A 19,779-nucleotide genomic window follows, 5' to 3' on the forward strand; every position below is an offset into this window, starting at 1 on the left:
TCTGTCATTTTTAAAAAGTGGGTCGCCAGAAAAAAAGTTTGGGAAACACTGCACTAGCCTACTGAACTTTATTGAATGCTACCTCTGACTAAGAATGCATTACTTTGCACTTGTAGTTACTTGCACTTCAGTCTTTTATTTTGGAATCTTAAGAGCAATAAACATATATTGCAATGTTAAAGAATTCATGTTTTTTCATTCAGATATGTAAATAAACATGTAAGTTGCTATTAGTGAATTAATGGGGAGATAATCGATAATCGAATCGAAATCGAATCGGACTGAAAAAATGAATCGTTTGATTAATCGATGCATCGAAAAAATAATCGCTAGATTAATCGTTTGAAAAAATAATCGTTTATCCCAGCCCTACGTAGTAGCCTATATTTTAATTTAACGTCTTTAATGGTAAGAGATCGCACAGGGATGGATAATGAGCGGTTGTTTAAGATTAAATTGCAATGCCAGACACCTTCAGATTAGCCTGGTGTTACCATCCTACGTACTTCCGGCCAAAATTTGATTTCAGCCTCGCACGTAGTCTGGCCCAACAGACAGTATGCGGTTCGCGTACAACCGCGCCAATCAGCGAACAGTTGAGTGATGACGCGGAACTTGCCTGCCGAGTTGCTTGTTGTAGTCCAGCGAAGCTTGTAGTTCAACATTATAGCAACAATGGCGACGGAGGAAGAGACGCTAGAAGCTATCCGCGAAGTTGTCTCAACTCTCGAGGGCATCACGCAAATAAAGCAGGAACAAGAGGCTTGTCTTGTCAATTTTATAAATGGCAAGGACGTCGTAAAACTCTCCTTCCAACTGGCTTTGGAATAAGTTTGATTTATCAGATGGTGATTACTAAACCTAAACGCACAAGTGTAGGCTACTACATGCATCACTACTTTTCATGTTTTCAAATAAACGTTTGCTGCTCGTTATTCTCCCCCCTACTCTCAAATTACCTTTACAAAATCAATGCGGCCTACTTAAGGAATGGAATGATAGCTACTAGCCTACCGAGCGGGGCTCAAGGCGAGGCTGTGTGTCTTGACTTGAGCTAGCCGGTTACCAAGCGGGGCTCAAGGAAAGGCTGCTGTGATTGTGCTTGACTGGGACTAGCGGTTACCGAGCTGGGCTCAAGGTAAACCACTCCGTGTTTGTGTTTGACAGAGGCCTGTGGCTGAGCTGGGCTCCAGGCGAGGCTACCGTGCTTGTGGACAGTAACGTTAGCCAGTCACGGAGCATGGCTCAAGGTGAGGCTGCGTTGTTTTATGCCGAACAACTGTTAGTTTAACTGAGCAAGCTCCAGGTTAAATAACACGTAGGTCATCAGTACAATCCAACTTATCCAAGAGTGTAGTCTGAACAGCCCGTGTAGGACGAAGTAAAAGCTCCGTAGCTCCGACGAAGTCACCGGGCTGCGTAGAACAACAATCGTCTGATAAGCGGCGAGAAGAGATAAGAGGAAAACGCGTGTGACAAGAGCTGATTAATTTTATTTTATTTTATTGACTGTCTATGCACAATTTCAACCAAATTTTGCTGCTCTTATTTTTTCATTATATGTGCCCTCTTATTTACTTATTTACTTACTTTTTTGTTTACTTGAATGTTATGTTTGTCTGTGGACTTAAAATTGGTAAAATATGTCTTGTCTCCACCGTGGGATAGTGAGAAACGTAATTTCGATCTCTTTGTATGTCTGGAACATGTGAAGAAATTGACAATAAAGCTGACTTTGACTTTGACTTTGACTGATATAATCTCGGTGACATGACGCTTTTGGTATACAACTCTCGGTCTGTGGCTGGCACAAGTTAGGGATATATCCACTACGAAGAGACTGCCCTGGCGGTCAGGTAGCCTACATACTAGCCAGCGGTCTGTTTACTACTGAGAGCAGAAGTGGGAAGCGTAATAGCCTGAACTCCGGCGCACAGCATACGTCATTACCAAACGTTGCTGATTGGTTAAGGGAACTCCAATGATTTTAAACCTCGAAATAAGCATCCGCCCATTACGGAGACGGATTCTTATTACTTTGTTCCAGACTGTATGACGAAGAGAATTCGTAGTCACAGGCGGTAAGGGCCAGGCTACCTTCAGATATGTATGGAAGCCCATTTCCGCCACTTGAAAAAAAAAAACTGCCAGATACTAAGTCAAAATTATGAGGTTTAAAGTCATAATTATGAGATTTAAAGTCATAATTATGAGATTTAAAGTCGTAATTATGAGATTTAAAGTCATAATTATGAGATATAAAGTCATAATTTTGAGATTTAAAGTCGTAATTATGAGATATAAAGTCATAATTATGAGATTTAAAGTCATAATTTTGAGATTTTAAGTCATAATTATGAGATACAAAGTCAAAATGTTGAGATTAAAAGTCATAATTATGAGATATAAAGTCATAATAATGAGATATAAAGTCGTAATTATGAGATTTAAAGTCATAATAATGAGATTTAAAGTCATAATTTTGAGATGTAAGGTCGTAATTATGAGATTTAAAGTCATAATTAAGAGATATAAAGTCGAAATTTTGTGATTATTAACCCAGGAAGTAAACCCAAAAGGTCATGAGTCAAGGTTGCTGTTCTGCTCTGTTTAGGTATTTGTAGTTTAGACATAAAACTGTTAGGCTACTGTAGCTTAATAGTTTATTTCAGCAATGTCTTTAGTGGTATAATCAACAGGCACTCCTTCGCTTTATGGACATCACCACCACAGGTGGTTTCTTTTAGGCTTTGCTTCTGTAGGCTACGGTTGACACTCGACAGAGGCATCTTCATCCAGCTTTTCCATGCTGGTCACCTGCTCGTTAAAAATGTAGCTAGAGCCTATCAGACATCAGCCTATTTGAACGATCTGGCTGTTTGGTCTATCTGATTATCAAATATGTTGTATCCAATTCAGAATAATTATTCTTTGAAGCATCCATAACCCATTTTGATCACATGCATATAATAATAATGTGTTGTGCTATGAGTGACTTCAAAGCAACATGCAACCGAGTAGCAGTATCGACATTAGAACTGCAAAAGCTATCCAGCCCCATGGAGCCAGTTCATTATGGGAAAATGAGGAAAGTTGCCGCCCATGGTGCAGAAAAGGATCGCTAGAAAGACAATCATTTAGAATGTGAGCAAGTTCATTTATCTAGTTTAGGCTACAGCACGTAGGCCTAGCATGGCATTGCTTGCTCTGACTCTTATACTGACATGTCTAGCGTTCCTTTTCCGAGTCTGACACAGCATGACCTTTAGCGTACTTCCTGGGTTAATAATCTAGAAATTGCAACTTTATATCTCTTAATTATGAGAAATAAAGTCACAATTTTGAGATTTAAAGTCATTACGAAGGAGTGCCTGTTGATTATACCTCTAAAGACATTGCTGAAATAAACTATTAGGCTGTGTGCAAACTGCTACAACCAGAGTCCATCAACTAGCTAAACTGAGCAGAACAGCAACAGCTCATGACCTTTTGGGTTTACTTCCTGGGTTAATAATCTCAATTTTAAATCATAATTACGACTTTAAATCTCATAATTATGACTTTAAATCTCAAAATTATGACTTTAAATCTCATAATTATGACTTTATATCTCATAATTACGACTTTAAATCTCAAAATTATGACTTTATATCTCATAATTATGACTTTAAATCTCATAATTACGAGTTTATATCTCATAATTACGACTTTAAATCTCATAATTATGACTTTAAATCTCATAATTATGACTTTAAAACTCATAATTTTGACTTAGTATCTGGCAATTTTTTTTTTCAAGTGGCGGAAACGGGCTTCCATAGATATGAGACCCCCTCAGGTTTTGACTTTGTTGCTTTCATGGGAGCCAGTCCTCACTCTATGGGAGCTCGGCTCCCTCTGGCTCCAGGGCTCGAATGATCTTTTTGTCTTTAAGGGGGTCTCTCTCATAAAAAGTTGGCACACCCTGTGCATAGCCTAACAAGGCAATGAAATAGCCTAGGCGTACAATATGCGCGCGGTAGGCCTAGGCTTTGACACATGCACACAACAGACATAGATTTTTCATAGAAATTGATTGCTTTTAATTAATTTCAACATATTATTGATTGTAATAGTCCATATTTAATTTCAGTTTCACAATACAAAGAAATAGACTAAACGATTTAGTCTGTGCCATTCCTTCCGCTACTACGGCTTCTTTCTCTTTTCCAGCTAATCAACCCTCCCCACTTTTCTCTTTGCCTACCCAGGGTGCTGCGCAACCTCCTCACCCTTCCCCCGTAGCGACCGCGTCGCTACCTTTTCCCCTTTCCCCATCATGTCCAGCCGACGCGAACAGCGTTCGAGCCCGCGTTTTTTCCCAGCCCTCCCTCACCCTTCTTTCCCTAGGGGTCGTTTCTAGAAAAGTTAGCAACGACGTTGCTCAACCACCATGGTACGACGCAACTTGCGACCAAACAACGACATTGTTACACCTGTTTCCAGAAAGCATCGTACCTGTGTCGCAATTCGCTACCTCGGACGTTCGAACAATGTAGTTCCAACAACGTTGTTGATGATGCAGCGATATCATTGGTGGAAACAGTGGCAACGTGTAATACCCCACCCCCTAGAAATTCTCTGCCACAGCCTATGTTGACATTTTTCTCATTTAAACCATTTTTCTCATTTACACCTTCCTCTGTGTTCAGAGAGTACCAGCATATTAAAGCCCTTCCTTAGCTGACCAAGGGAGCACCAGTGTGTAGCTCTGCTCCGTTAATAGCTGAGCCTTGGAGCACCTGCACCAGCATCTGTTCCTCGGAATCCTCTCTAATAATTTGTTGCTGCTCATCACTGCTCTTGCCGTTATAGCTACCGCAGTTAGCTACAGCAGCCTATTTTAATTGCGTAGGCCTTACTGCTAAACATTGGGGTGCATTAGATGTTGAACTTCACAACCGCGTGTTTGGGCTGTTATTTTCAACATCTACTCTCTCCTGCAGCCCTATACACTTTGGCTAATTACTTTTTCCATCGCATGGATAGATCCCCCTTCCAGACTACGGACGCTCCGTTACTCGCTTCTGGTTTCAAAAGCAGCTCAACGCTGTTGTAACGCAAATCACTTCAGGACCCTGGCCAGAGACTTCGCCAAACATGCTTTTCTATTATGCTATTATATCTGTTTGCAAATTACGGAATGTGAACTAGTGAAATCCCAATCCGTGAATTAGTGAAACACACACAGCACACAGTGAACACACAGTGAGGTGAAGCACACACTAACCCGGAGCAGTGAGCTGCCTGCTACAGCGGCGCTCGGGGAGCAGTGAGGGTTTGGTGCTTTGCTCAAGGGCACTTCAGCAGTGCTCAACCACTTCCACATTTTCCTACTGGTTGGGGATCGAACCGCCAACCCTTCGGTTAATTCACAATTTCATCTTAAAGGAACCATATGTAAGAAATCTATTTCAATTTATCATAAAATGGCCCTGATATGTCACTAGACATTAAGAAATCATGTTCATTTCAAATACTTATATCACTGACAACAGTAGTCCGGCCAGGATATTGTCATTTAAAAAGTGAAGTTGCAGCCCTCAACTGCTGTTGATGTTGTGTTTTGTCATGTTGTGTTGTGTTTTGGCCTGATGCGCCACCCTCCACCTCTACTAATCACAAAGTCAGTAGTGTTTCGCCATCCGGGTTGGCAACCTCGAGTCAGGGGGGAGGGGAGGGGATACACCGCTCTACAGTAATTTGAAAGTAATTGCAGTACCAGTTTTGGCCACAATCTTACATATGGTTCCTTTAAGAAGCATTAAAATTACCGGTACATTATTTCATCATTTGTGCACACAGGTTTACACAGAGTGATGAATACCCCTACATCTTTACTTCTAAGAGACCCTGCCTCTCTGGGATGCTCTTTTTCATACCCAAGCATGTTGCCAGTTACCCTAATTAGTTGTGAAATATTCCTCCTTTTGTTTTCTTTATCATTATCATTACACAACTTTTCCTGCATTTTGTTACCCCAGTCCCAACATTTTTTTGAAACATGTTGCTGCATCAAATTCAGAACTAACATATATTTTCCATGAAATTGTCAAATTTGTCATTTTCAACATTAGATATGTTGTCTCTGTCCTTTGTGCAACTAAATATGAGTTTAAGAGATTTGCAGATTATTGCATTCTGTTTTTATTCATATATTTATTTATACACATTTTACACAATGTCCCAACTTTTTCTGTTTTGGGGTTGTATCTACAGTGGCTTCCTAGGAGGTTTGGGGATTTTTGGGGAGGCTGATGAGGAATAAGGGCTTTCTCGACTCTGTCTGGTCATCTTGACTTTGTGCCGACAGCCTGACTTTTCCAGACGGTTGCAGCACAGTCCTGTGTGAGAAATTGGCTCACTCAGACAGAGATGGGCAGACGAGGAAAGATCACAATCTTTTTTTCCTGTCATGGAGTTGACCAGTTGAATGATCATTGAAGAGCAGCACTGACATGTGACTTGAAGGATACCGTAATTTTCCACCTATTAACCAAGGTTTATATTTCACTAAATGTCTTCAGGTATTAGGTTAATACACAGGGGTGGGCTATACATGGGAATGCATTATTTTTTTTCTCCAGTTTTCTTTATGATTAAAGCACAATCTGATTCTGATTCATTCGGCTATGGGGCACTGTAGTTAATACACGGGAGCGGTTAATACATGGGTTTGTTTGTTTTTTTTAAATTAAATTAGCATAAAACACTGTCCTGCGGTTGCAATTTAGTCACTCTACTGCGGTATGCACAATGCGGCTAATACACAGGAAATTACTGTACACCTTTAAGCTCACTAATTGCCAAGCACAGAGCTAGTTCTGATGAAAGCATCAAAGTTATCTCATTCAGAGAGATGGACAGATGACGCAAAGTGGCACTTTTTCCTCATGGAACTGATCAATGGAATGGTCAGGAAAGAGCAGCATTGGAATATATTTTCTTGAAAGCTTTTTTTGAAGACTATTGAATCTCACTAAGTACCAGGCAAAGAGCTTGAGTTGACCTTTACACATGGTAATAAGGTGCCAGGTACAATCCCCATTCCACTACAGCGTTTTTTTTAAAAGGCAGTGAAGTGAAGTTGGGTGATAGTAGTTGAGAGAGACTGACAGCTCAGTCAATATGCGTACCATAGGTATTAAAAGAGCGAGTTCACAGCACACCTGACACCACTTTCTCTCTCGCCCTCTTATTTGCCTCTCTCTTTATCTTTCCATCAAACTGACACATTCAGCACCTCGGCCATTAAGTCTGCTGTCTCAGGGATTATTGGCTTCTTTTATGGAAATAAGCATTAAATGGTGGGAGAAAGTTGCTGGAGCTGTGGTTCACTATGCAGCCTTGCAAGGGCCTTTTATAAATGTCACCAAGTGTCAGCATGCATTTAGTAGCCAATTACAGATGGCAAAAAACATCTGTTTGTTTGGCTCTCTGTGCTGTGGTGCGCTGACTCTTCATCATGGTGGTGGCACCTACTGGGCATCTAGTGTTTATGGGTTGGCTCCTACCCATTTCATTATGAGGATTTTATAGGGTTGCCCTTTCATAATCCCTAAAATTGTCAGACGTGCTTTAAGCCACCATGTGTTTGCAAGTTGCACTACATAGGCTAGGTTAAGTTTTGGTCAAATAATTAATTATAGTGGATGGAATCCACTATCTTGAAATCTCCTGGCTTCTTCTTCTTCTTATTATTATTATTATAACCATTTTTTCTTTTTACCTTTTCAAGAATTAATGCGACTCTAACCGCTTAACGTACAGACATGTTGAAATAACCGTTTTTCCCCCTTAGACTTGAATGGCTGTGATGTCATAATGGCCTAAAGCCAGCTGCGCTCGTTAAGCTCCCAGAGTAGTTCCCGGGCTAATTAGAACACTGGCACAGGTGTCAACTGTCTCAGCTTCTAATGCATACAATCTACAATCAAACTACACATCCTGTTTAAGTGTTTCCCTTGTGTCAATAAAAGTCACAGCCATATCTCATGCTTTGCGCATTATATCTCCAGAACGGTTTGACGCATATGCTTAAAATTTGGTACAAGTGTTTGTATGGACTCAAAGATGAAGTGAGTTGATGTTGGAGGTCAAAGGTCAAAGGTCAAGTCAATGAACACTCTAAGCAAAGATTGTTAAGGCGGAGCAAGATACTTCATCAGGAGCCACTTCCGGGAACCCGGATCGCACGAGGGGGGGTCAAAATCCCCCTTTATGCAGAGCAGAGGCAGCGACTGCTCCATTGAAGTCTATGGGCATAGCTCAGAATTTTACCACATATGCTAAGGTCTTAGTTCTATAGAGTTAGGAATGTGAATTTCTGGCACGTTTTCGACTTTATATCAGGTGTGCGCCGGTTATTTATGCCGCTGCTGTTGGCGGTTTGCAACGTACGCTCATCAATACGTCATCGACACGCCTCTCTATGCAGACAGGATTCGATCCCCATTTCGCGCCCATAGACATGAACTACGACGAAGTATCTTGCTCCGCCTTAACAATCTTTTCTCTAAGTGCGATATCTCAAGAATGCCTTGACATACATGCCTGAAATTTGGTATGAGTATTTGTATGGATTCAAAGATGAAGTGAATTGATGTTGGAGGTCAAATGTCAAGGTCAAAAACATCTTGAATGTTATATCTCAAGAACGCCTTGACACACAAGGTCTTTTGGTACGAGGGTTTGTATGAACTCAAAGATTAAGTGATTTAATGTTTTTTTTCCAGGATTTTCCCCACCAACATTAAGCCAGCAGCTTTCCATCCACTATTGTAATTCCTCTGGCATTACATTCTAGTTGGTTAATAATATCCAGTTTGCACCCTTAAATTGATACCAATGTGAAATATAAGACCTCTTAGTCCAGGTAGTGCAAATAGTGACCACAGTATGTTGATGTGTGTGTTTGAGATGCTTATTCAACACTGTTTCCATTGTGTTTCTCCTTATAAGGGATTTGGCTGAAAACCACCTGGACACGATCACTTCTGTCACCCTGAAGGACTGCAGTGAGCTCACAGCACTGTGAGTACGGCTTAGATTGTGATCTGTGCTAATCTTGTGCAGCATTTTACCTCGTACAGTATGTGTGTGAATGAGTGTGCAGTTGCAGTGTGTGTGTGTGTGTGTGTGTGTGTGTGAGCGTGTGTGTGTGTGTGCTTGTGAGTGCTTTTGTGTGTCTTTAGTTGATTAAATATTATTTCAAACGTGATTTTAACTCATTCATTATGTGTTCAGATATGGTGCCGCCATGATGTTTCTATGGTTTTTAACAAATGTGTATATAGACAATTCATGGTGTGTTTTGGTGAATTCATGTTCATATTATTGTGAATGACCAGTAGCATCCTTCAGTCAGTCCTCTCTCCTGGTAAACTCAGGAAAGAGAGGTTTCAAGCTCATTTGGTCATCAAAAAAGCAGAATCCTCACCGAATCCATTCTCACCTTGTGCCGTGTTTTTGTGCAGACAGACAGAGGGATGTAATATGGAACTCTTTGTGTCACTCTGCAGTGTTAAGGTGTAATGACTATTATGGTTCAATGCTGTCTGCTGCAAGGTGACAGACTGAGTAGAACAAAGATGCTGCTGTTGTTGTGTGGTGTGTATGTGTGTTGTGTGTGTGTGTGTGTGTGTGTGTGTGTGTGTGTGTGTGTCTGTTCTGTATCTGACTTGTAGTGGATAATGATCAATGTGTCGTAGCTTAAAAACATTGAATAAGTCTTGAATAAGATGTCTGCCATGAATCAAAGGTCATTAAAATAATATACAGTGTTTCCCATACATTGACTTATTTGTGGCGGCCCACTACAATATCAACATTCACCACCACACAATGATTTTTCCAGGTTGTACTAAATTGTGCTTAAATCTGGTTAGCATCATAGCACGCTGCGCTAATTTGTTTAATACGGTTGCATTCAAGTTAATTCTGTAAACCTGCCACCACAAATAGAATTAAATTCTGTGGGGAAACACTGACATAATATGATTAGGTCAATACAATGTCTCAAATTGTTTGTTCATCAGAATCCATTTCATGCTCTTCAGTAATAAGAGGACGATTGAAAACAACAAATGAAATATCTTGTTATCTTCACCTCACCAGAACGTTCCGTGACAATATGATCAAGATGGTTCCCGAAAATTCCTTTCAGTCACTCTCAGAGTTAGCAGAACTGTAAGTCTGAAATAACTGACAAAAAGTCTTGACAAACTAGTCCTGGTGGCCTTCAAATGTTTACCACATGTGTGTGGCTCCTACAGTAGATATCCATCACTTGTAAAATGACCTTGCTCTGTGCTGTATTCAAGTGCAAATGAGTTCTTCAAACACTTAGCTTCTGTAAGATTTTGATGTGAATGAATGATTAAGTTTAAACAGAATAATTTATCATGATTTAACATTCAGAAATTCATTCTGCTTACCTGTTCTTTTGCTATCAGGGACTTGTCTTGTAATAGGATTTTGGAGCTGTCCAACATCACTTTTAAGAGTTTGAATTCTCTTCTCAAGCTGTGAGTTTGGTTTTCAACAGTTCACTTAGCACTGAGCAATGAGATTTTATATCATTACGCACTGTTTCCTTAACCCTTGTGTTATCCTCAAATCTTACCGACACTCTTTATCTTTGGGGTCAATTTGACCTCAGCTAAATAAACCCTCAGAAAATGATTATAATTCATATTGTTACCCAGTTTTTTTGTGACAGATACTTAACAAGAGTGTAATAACCACCATCAAAAGCCCTACAAAACAATCCTACCACCCCACACCTCTTTATGAACCTTGGAACCCTGGCTGGCAATATTGCCCATCCAGTGTCAGCAGCCCAAAGGCTTGCTGTTGCTTCCCCTTTTGACTTATATAGTCCTGCCAAAATGAAGTATATGTAATATGTACTTGTGTATGGAATAATGATAATAACAATATGTTCTCATACTATTCAAATGTATCAAATATTCATGTATCCTATGTTTCATACAGCTGGGGTCAAACTGACCCCAAGGAACATCAATGTACAAAATATTTGTACAGGACATTGAAAACAAATTATTGTACACATTTCATGCTAACTCTGTTGTACCCTTCAATTGAGGAAAAGTCATGTAACATGAAGCAAAAAAAGTGAACCATATATTTTATGATGTTAAACGTTGCTTGGGGTCAAATTGACCCCAAGGATAACATGAGGGTTAAGAAGTTGTTTCATGTTAACTCTTGTGTGAACTCTCATTCCTTTGCCTCAGAAATATCTCCTACAATCCACTGCTTCACATCCACGAAGGTCACTTTGATCATCTGATACAGCTTGAATCCCTGTGAGTTACACATTTAGACTGTTATGATTACAAACTATAGATAACATAATTCAAATGTGTTTGATGATTTAAGTGATTTAAGTTTAGACCTACATACAGCATTATCAGTTATAATGTACAGAAACAATGCATTATATGCAAGTGTTCTTAATATATATTTATTGTTTCTGATGAACTGAGGGTTCTCTGTTTCCCATTACAGTATATTGTTGTTCTTCATTGTGGCATCTCTCCATGTGTTTAGAGGCCTGGAGGGCATTGAGATTCCAGATATCCACACTAAGATGTTCCTTCCCATGAAAAATCTTTCCCACATGTATGTGTTTGTCATCTATCCAAGACATTTACTTATACTAACTTATTTTGGAAATCTTGGCAAACTCTTGGAACTCTTGGAATCCAATTTATAAACAGTATCGTTTTGTCTACTTTCCCTTCAAGCAATATGTAGAAATCTTCTTGTGCTTGTTTTTTACCTTTCCAAGTTTCTGAGTTTATATGCTGGCTTTTTACCTTTCCAACTTTATTGTTTTTCTTTTTACCTCATATCAAGCTCCAAGTATCCTTAACTTTCTATACTTTATGTCTTACAAATTCACAAATAGTCCCTCTTTTCTTTTTTCTGTTGAGTTTGCTCTTTGTCTCTCAGATACTTCAAAGATTTCCAGTATTGCTCCTATGCCCCTCACGTGAGGACGTGCAAGCCCAACACAGATGGGATCTCCTCCTTTGAGAACCTGCTGGCCAACCTCGTCCTGCGGGTGTTTGTGTGGGTCATCGCCTTCATCACCTGCTTCGGCAACCTCTTCGTCATCGGCATGCGCTCCTTCATACGGGCAGAGAACAACCTGCACGCTTCCTGCATCAAAGTGCTATGTTGTGAGTTCAGACTGCATTCTTGCATGTGTGGGTGTTTACACAGACACACACGCTCACACGCACAAACACACACACACACATGCACACACACACACACACACACACACACACACACACACACACACACACATACACAGTCTAGTCAGTACTTCTAAAACATCCAAACAAAAAATCTCCCTGCTGTATTTCTGAAAATGTGCTCAGTGGTTAGGTGAATTTGCTGCACAAGAGCAAGTCCATTTGAGATGAAATGGAAAGGAAATGACACTAAATTACCATGCTGTTGAAATGCTGCCAAACTGTGTCCAGTGCAATGTGGTTGACGTTGCATATATATCTGACTGTGTCTGTAACTGTGTGGGGCTACTATGAAAGTGATTGAGAAAGTATATTCACGTTTATGTGGGTGTTTATGGAGTAGTTCAAGTTCAAGTTTAATTTATTTCTTTGTCCCAAATGGGCAATTTGATTGCAGACAGGATCACATACCACACGACAAGACACAACACAATACAATACAGACAGATATGCACAAAATAATAATTTAGTTGTGATTTGACAATGCCTAAAAAGTCAGTAAAACCAAGATAAAAACTTCATTAAATAAACTAAACTAAATGGACAAATCTGTCTTTTCCTGTTGTGTGCATTCAGTACTTGGATAGAAAAGGGGATGAAGGAATTTTTGTACCTCTGTTTAAAAGCAATAGGAGTTTTAAAACGCAAGCCAGATGGCAGCAGCACGTGCTCAGAATACAGGGGATGGCCATTATCTTGATATATTTTTATCGCTTTGTTGAACACCTGCTTATTAAAATATTCGGTGAGACTAACAAACTTCACTCCCACTATCTTACTGGCCATATTTACAATCTTGGAAAGTGCATTTTTGTCTCTGATGGTGACATTTCCATACCAGCAGATAATGGAGAATGTGAGGATTGACTCAATAAAAGCTTTGTAAAACAATGCCATCAATGTTTTGTCCACCTGAAACTTAGCCAGTTTCCTAAGTGCAGAGAGTCTCTGTTGCCCTCTCATGCACACCGAGGTGGTGTTCAGGTCGAATTTAAGCCGGTCATCAATCAAGGTGCCTAGGTACTTGTAAGATGATACAATTTCAACATCTTGATCATTGATGACACTGTGCTTTGGAGAAGGGGGAAGGGGCGTCTGAAATCTATGGACATGTCCTTGGTTTTACTGATGTTCAGATGCAAAAAAGCATCTTCACACCATGGCACAAATTCATTGATAACAGGGCCATGCTCATTCTCATGGGAATTCAGGAGACTGACAATTACAGAGTCATCTGCACATTTTAGAATGTGCCTGTTGTCATACTGGCTGCGGCAGTCATTGGTGTACAGTATGTACAACAGGGGGGAGAGGACACACACCTGAGGTGAGCCTGTGGATGATGTTAGGCCACTGGACAGCATTTTATTTACCCTCACTCTCTGAACTCTGCGTGAGGAAATCAAGTAGCCAACCAGTCAGGCTTGGGTCAAGGCTAAAGTTGTTTAGTAGTTTCTCAATCAGTAGGTGGGGTTGGATGGTGTTAAATGCCGAGGAGAAATCTACAAAGAGCAACCTTGCATGATTCCCACTTTCCTCCAGGTGTTTATAGAGAAGATTTAGTAGAGTGATGGTAGCATCCTGCACCCCCCTCTTGGCCCTATAGGCAAACTGGGAAGGATCCAAGAGAGGTTGCACCTTGATTAGGAGCTCAGCTTTAATCAGCTTCTCTAAGGATTTTGCAATAAGAGATGTGAGGGCAACCGGCCTGAAATCATTTAGGATTTGGGGCCGACTGACCTTAGCAACAGGCACCACTACAGACTGCTTCCATAGAGATGTCACCCTCTGCAAGGAGAGTGACAAACTGAATATGTGATGGAAGATGGGGCCTAACTGTTCAGCACACACTTTTAACGTGCGGCCACTGATGTTATCTGGGCCAGGGCTTTTCTTTGGATTGCAGTATTTGAAACACCTAACAACACTATGCTCATTAAAACAAGGGATAAATGGGGGGGATGCCAGAAGACTCTTCTTGAGTTCAGAATGTCTGTTACTGAAGTCATGTGTGTCGAATCTGACATAGAACCTGTTAAGATCTTCTGCCAATACTGGGTCAGGTATGCTGTTAAATTCTAACTTCCGCTTTCCCCTTTCTTTAAGCCCTACTATAGTCTTCATACTATCCCAGGCTATACCCAGGTTGTTAATTTTGAGCTGTGTTTCTAGTATATCTTTATACTTTAGTTTGCCCACCCTGATTTCTCGTTTTATCTCTTTTTTAAGTTTGTGCAGTGCTAGCAAGTTTCCCTCCTTAAAGCCTCTATTCTTCTCACGCAAAAGACCCCTAAGAGACTTGGTAACCCATGGTTTACTGTTGGGGTAAACTTTTAAGGCCTTAGTTGGGATGACAATATCCTCACAGTAAGCCACCCAACTACTGATAACCTCCGTTAATTCATCAATATCAGAGCATGAGTCCTTAAACATATCCCAATCTGTACAGTCCAGGCACCCCTGAAGAGAGAGACAAGCATCCTCCGACCAGTCCTTAATGTACACTAAATTACCATGCTGTTGAAATGCTGCCAAACTGTGTCCAGTGCAATGTGGTTGATGTTGCATATATATCTGACTGTGTCTGTAACTGTGTGGGGCTACTATGAAAGTGATTGAGAAAGTATATTCACGTGTATGTGGGTGTTTATGGAGTACAAACATATATAATGCAAAATAATTCTCTTTCAACTTCAGTAGAGTGACTCAATTGAATTAACCATTCATTCATTCATTCATTCACTCTTTCATTTCATTTGTGATCTACCCTTCCATGACCCAGTTCTGAGGATTTACACACCGTTTCTCTCGTGTCTACTGGGTAAACCAGTGTGCTGCCAATACAGACCAGAGCTTAACCACTCCTTGACAAAGCATTTGTCATAGCTGCGGGCCTGCAGCACAAAGCCTCTCCCCTGGTGCCAGCTGCGGCTTGGCAGTGCCCTCCTGAGCGTCAGTATTATGTCCTGTGTCCTGTGCCTAGAATCTTGTGATCCAGACTTGTCATCCCCTTTAAAACAGGCTCCTGGTGGGTAGAGCCTTGAGTTAAATAACCCCTCTCCGGTTATTCTGTCTGATGGGTTTTGAGAGGAGGGCGTGCGTGATGCAAGCTGTTTTTCTGCCCTGAGTGTAACACAGTGAGCAGTGCCGTGATTATTACTTGAAATTCACAGCAAGACATCTCATCAGTGAGTTGAATCTGTTGTTCCGTTACACTTATTACGTGGAGTTTCGGTACAGATCAGGCTATATTAGAGTTAATTGAAAGAGAATGCTATTACGCAAAAGGGGGCCAGACATTGGCTCAGAGAAAACAGAGAACACTTACACCATGCAGCTTTATGTCGAAGCAGGAACCTCACCTGGTTAGATATATTCCATGGTTGAAATAGTGTGTGATCCCATTTGTTCAGGCTGAGCTTCTCATTTTGGATGATTTACTGTGAAAATACAGTGATGATTCACACTCAAACCTCACACACTCGTGTATGTTTGTTTACCTTAGCGTGTGAGTGGCGACATGAAAGGGGGACAGTTCTTTTCTGGTTCTGCATGTTAACTCAGAATCAGTTAAAGGAATCCCCAAGTTTTTTACTTTTATATAACAGCTTCAAAGTCATTTTGATAATAAACTAACTTGTAATAGCTGTACCATACCCATCTACGGAGAACCAGCCTTGCTACTTCGCCCACCCCTGACCCGGAGAATCACAAATTGCTTTTCAACCATTATGCAATAGCCTATTATTTGCATGAAATTGTGTAATTTTTCCCTACCAGTTGACATGGCTCTTCAGAGATGATCTTTTCCAGTTCCTGTCCTTTGGCTTGTAAATAAATACACATGTACTGTGTGCAGCGGGAAGGACACAAAACCTTGAGCAAAAACAAACCTTTAACATACAACACTGTCTTCTAATAGACACACACACTCAACTCCTAGAGTAGGATGTGCCCCTGATCCCTTCTTGTGTGTGTGTTAATTTTGATTCCCCCAGGTGCTGACTGCCTGATGGGGGTGTACCTCTTCTTCGTCGGCGTCTACGACGTCAAGTTCCGCGGCGCGTACAACCGCAACGCGCTGATGTGGATGGAGAGCGTGGAGTGCCGCACCATCGGCTTCCTGGCCATGCTGTCCACTGAAGTGTCCGTTTTGCTGCTCACCTACCTGACGCTGGAGAAGTTCCTGGTCATCGTCTTCCCTTTCAGCCACATGCGGCCGGGCAAGCGGCAGACGGGCCTGGTAATAGTCTCCATCTGGCTGCTGGGCTTCACCATCGCGGTGGTGCCGCTGCTCAACGAGGACCTGTTTGGGAACTACTACGGTCGCAACGGTGTGTGTTTTCCACTACACTCGGACAGGCTGGAGAAGCCAACAGCCAGAGGGTACTCCACGGGGATATTCTTGGGTGAGTAAGTGTTTTGAATGGGAGTAAGAGAGGGCTTGATTTCAGCTGTCACAAACTGAAATCATTTTTATGCTCTACTATAGTGTTTACGAGAGGATTTCTTTTCAAGGAGTAGGCTACCAAAGTTTGTGTCATAGTTTCAACATTCTAATTCCAACTTTGTTGGTATGTGTGTGTGAGAGAGGCCTTTCATTCGTGTTTGTGTTTGTTTCTTTTTTTGTTATGTCAGGGTTCACAAGTTCTGGAAAAAACATTTTGGTTTACCGTTTTCCAGTCATAAAAACTCGTAAAATGTCCTGGAAAATAATTTGTGTTGTCCTGGAAAATGATGTCCTTTAACTGGCACTAAGCTACTAGGTTATCCATCAAAGCTCCCCAAATAATGTTGCTATCTGAATAGGATCATATTTATTTACTAATGGTAGTCTATGGAATAGAGCATTTTAAGCAACCTCTATGCTATGATTTCTAGAAAGAAGTGGCAAGCCAGTAGGTGTTTTTTTCTGTTTGTCTGTGTGTGTGTGTGTGTGTGTGTGTGTGTGTGTGTGTGTGTGTGTGTGTGTGTATTTATGTGGGAGAAGGGGTGTTTTGGTGTTCATACTTCTCCTACTGTCTCCACAGGGCTGAACCTGCTGGCCTTCCTCATCATTGTGATGTCTTACTCCAGCATGTTCTACTCCATCTATCAGACGGGCATCAACACCACAGACCTGCGCAGCCGTCTGCATAGAGATGTGGCCGTGGCCAACCGCTTCTTCTTTATTGTGTTCTCTGACGCCCTCTGCTGGATCCCCATCTTCCTGGTCAAGGTGCTCTCCCTGCTGGAGGTGGAGATACCAGGCAAGCCACATTAACATTGGTTGTGTAGCTTAATGGGCTGAGCATGGTGCACATTATCCCAAGACTGTGCTATTCATTCTAAAGGTGGATGAATGCTGGCTTAATGCATACCTTTCAAATTGTAATAGAAGTTGGTTTGGATAGGTCAGACTGAGTGCATGAATGAATTGATGGATGGATATTAGACTGAATAGATGTAAAATTAGAAATAGAGCAATCACCAGCAGAGCAAGATTACAAAAGACGCACACATTTATTTTCCCAAACTAAGGAATTTCAGGGTATGATACTCTGGATTCTTTCATCTGTGAATGAGTAGGCATGCCACAAAAACCAAGAACTTTCAAAAGCATATTGTGGAAATCTATTACAGGGCAATTCCATGGAAAATTACGTTTTTTTAACATCCATAACGCCAATAAAATGTGATGGTATGGTATGATGTGAATGATTACATGAAATTTGAGCATTTGCTATTTTTGGCTGAAGAATGTACATGAGAAAAAATGCACAAAAAAAATTAATGTTATCATTCACATCATACAAATGCCAAGGCATTTCACTGGCGTTATGGATGTGACAAAAAAGTCAATTTTCCGTGGAATTGCCCCACAGTATTATGGTAATGAAAGAGTATATTTCTCCTCAGGCACCATAAACTCCTGGATGGTGATCTTCGTGCTTCCCATCAACAGCGCCCTCAACCCCATCCTGTACACGCTGACCACCAGCTTCTTCCGTGAGCAGGTTGAGCTCCTGCTGTGCCGCTGGCAGCGCCAGTCCGTCCTCAAGAAGGACCGCAAGAGCCTGACCAGCTCCACCATCTACATGGAGACCTCACGCCCGACCTACTACCCGCCCAAGGGCTACCTACCCCGACAATCCCTTGCGGACATGGATGCCCGATACAACTGACTTACGTGAAGAGGAAGAGGAGGGGGGAGTATTACCAGTTGTCCCTGTCATTGCTGTATTCATTTGACATGGCTTAACTGTGATGGGTGGTTTTTTATGCTCTCTGGGCCAAAGGAAGTGACCTTACAGCCAATCAGCTGGTGTATTCATGTCTCATGTCTTCCCTGGCTCTGGAGTTCACCTGCCAGTCGATCTCTGACTTTTAAAGTATGACCCCGGCTGCCATTGTGGGAGTTACACTTCATAATGCTGAATTGCAGTAAAAAAAGGTTCATCATGCACTGTACTTTATGATTGTGGTAGCAGGGGCTTTGGTGAATGCCATTGCTCCGTATTAAAAAAAGAGGCTCAAACATAATCTGAATAGAACACACAGTGTTACCTTTTCAGGTTTTTCTTGAAGGCCCTGATTGAACTAAAGGTTTAACCTTAAAACCATGCCAAATGCCTTGCCTAATGTTGCTATTATATGTTAGTATAAAATGACATACTAAGTACATAACATAATGTTAATACGAATTGACAAGGGTTGTAATATTGCTTATTTAGTGATACAGCACTATTCATTCCTAGAAGATAAGCTTAGGCATTTTTTCCAGGTGATCATGCATGGTTTTGAGCACACTTAAGTAAATCAGGGCCTTTCATGAATGTTATGTTCGTCCTATGGATGTTCCTGTTACACATTTTATTTGTGAGTTTACATTTGTATCACTGCTATTTATTACAGACATTATGTAAATATACCTGCAAAAAAAAAAAAAAAAACAGAAACAAGATCCAGTGATTGTATGTTTTCATAAGGTGAATTGACAACGTGTCTGTAAAGTCATGAAGGTCCTCCGCTGATCTCTTATGTGTCTGCAATGTACAGAAATTTTGTCATCAGTCATGATGGGGAATGCCAAAGGCATACATGTAGCATGCATGCAGAAGACAGATCCATCCACTAATTGTACTCATCTGCATGCTAGTGTTTGTAAACAAATCTGTTACAAATAAAAACAATGTGGAAAGGCTTGAGCCCTTGACCCTACACCTGCATGAGTGTGAATATCAGAGTGAATATATGAATAAGTTCATGTGGTTGTGTTTGGGCATATGTGGGCATATGTTTGCATATAAGAAGAGAAGATGTAAGATCATGTCTGGTGGAGTAATTCTACTATGGATTTCCAAATTCAATATTGAAATTACTTAATTCCTTACTCTTTTGATATAGTGCCACCTAGTGATCACATGACAAATTAGGATTGTGAGCTTGAAATGGATGCCAAATTGAAAAAATG

At 40.9% G+C, this 19,779-nt stretch overlaps 1 protein-coding gene across 1 annotated transcript in view; it reads left to right on the forward strand.

The window, feature by feature from the left end:
* Positions 1-19,526, forward strand: part of rxfp2a (relaxin family peptide receptor 2a) — a 48,622-nt gene extending 29,096 nt beyond the window's left edge. The window contains exons 10-18 of the mRNA XM_076274459.1: positions 9,001-9,072; positions 10,156-10,227; positions 10,494-10,565; positions 11,298-11,369; positions 11,614-11,685; positions 12,019-12,248; positions 16,325-16,735; positions 17,357-17,575; positions 18,225-19,526. Coding sequence (XP_076130574.1) covers positions 9,001-9,072; positions 10,156-10,227; positions 10,494-10,565; positions 11,298-11,369; positions 11,614-11,685; positions 12,019-12,248; positions 16,325-16,735; positions 17,357-17,575; positions 18,225-18,490 — 1,486 coding nt within the window. The 3' untranslated portion in view covers positions 18,491-19,526. The remainder of the gene's footprint in view (positions 1-9,000; positions 9,073-10,155; positions 10,228-10,493; positions 10,566-11,297; positions 11,370-11,613; positions 11,686-12,018; positions 12,249-16,324; positions 16,736-17,356; positions 17,576-18,224) is intronic.
* The last annotated feature ends 253 nt before the right edge of the window (positions 19,527-19,779 follow it).

This window comes from Alosa pseudoharengus, unplaced genomic scaffold, assembly GCF_046254945.1.
Source record: "Alosa pseudoharengus isolate Yale_2024_CS ecotype anadromous, Long Island Sound unplaced genomic scaffold, YU_APseudo_1.1 YU_APseudo_1.1_scf_8, whole genome shotgun sequence".
Lineage (NCBI taxonomy): Eukaryota > Metazoa > Chordata > Actinopteri > Clupeiformes > Clupeidae > Alosa > Alosa pseudoharengus.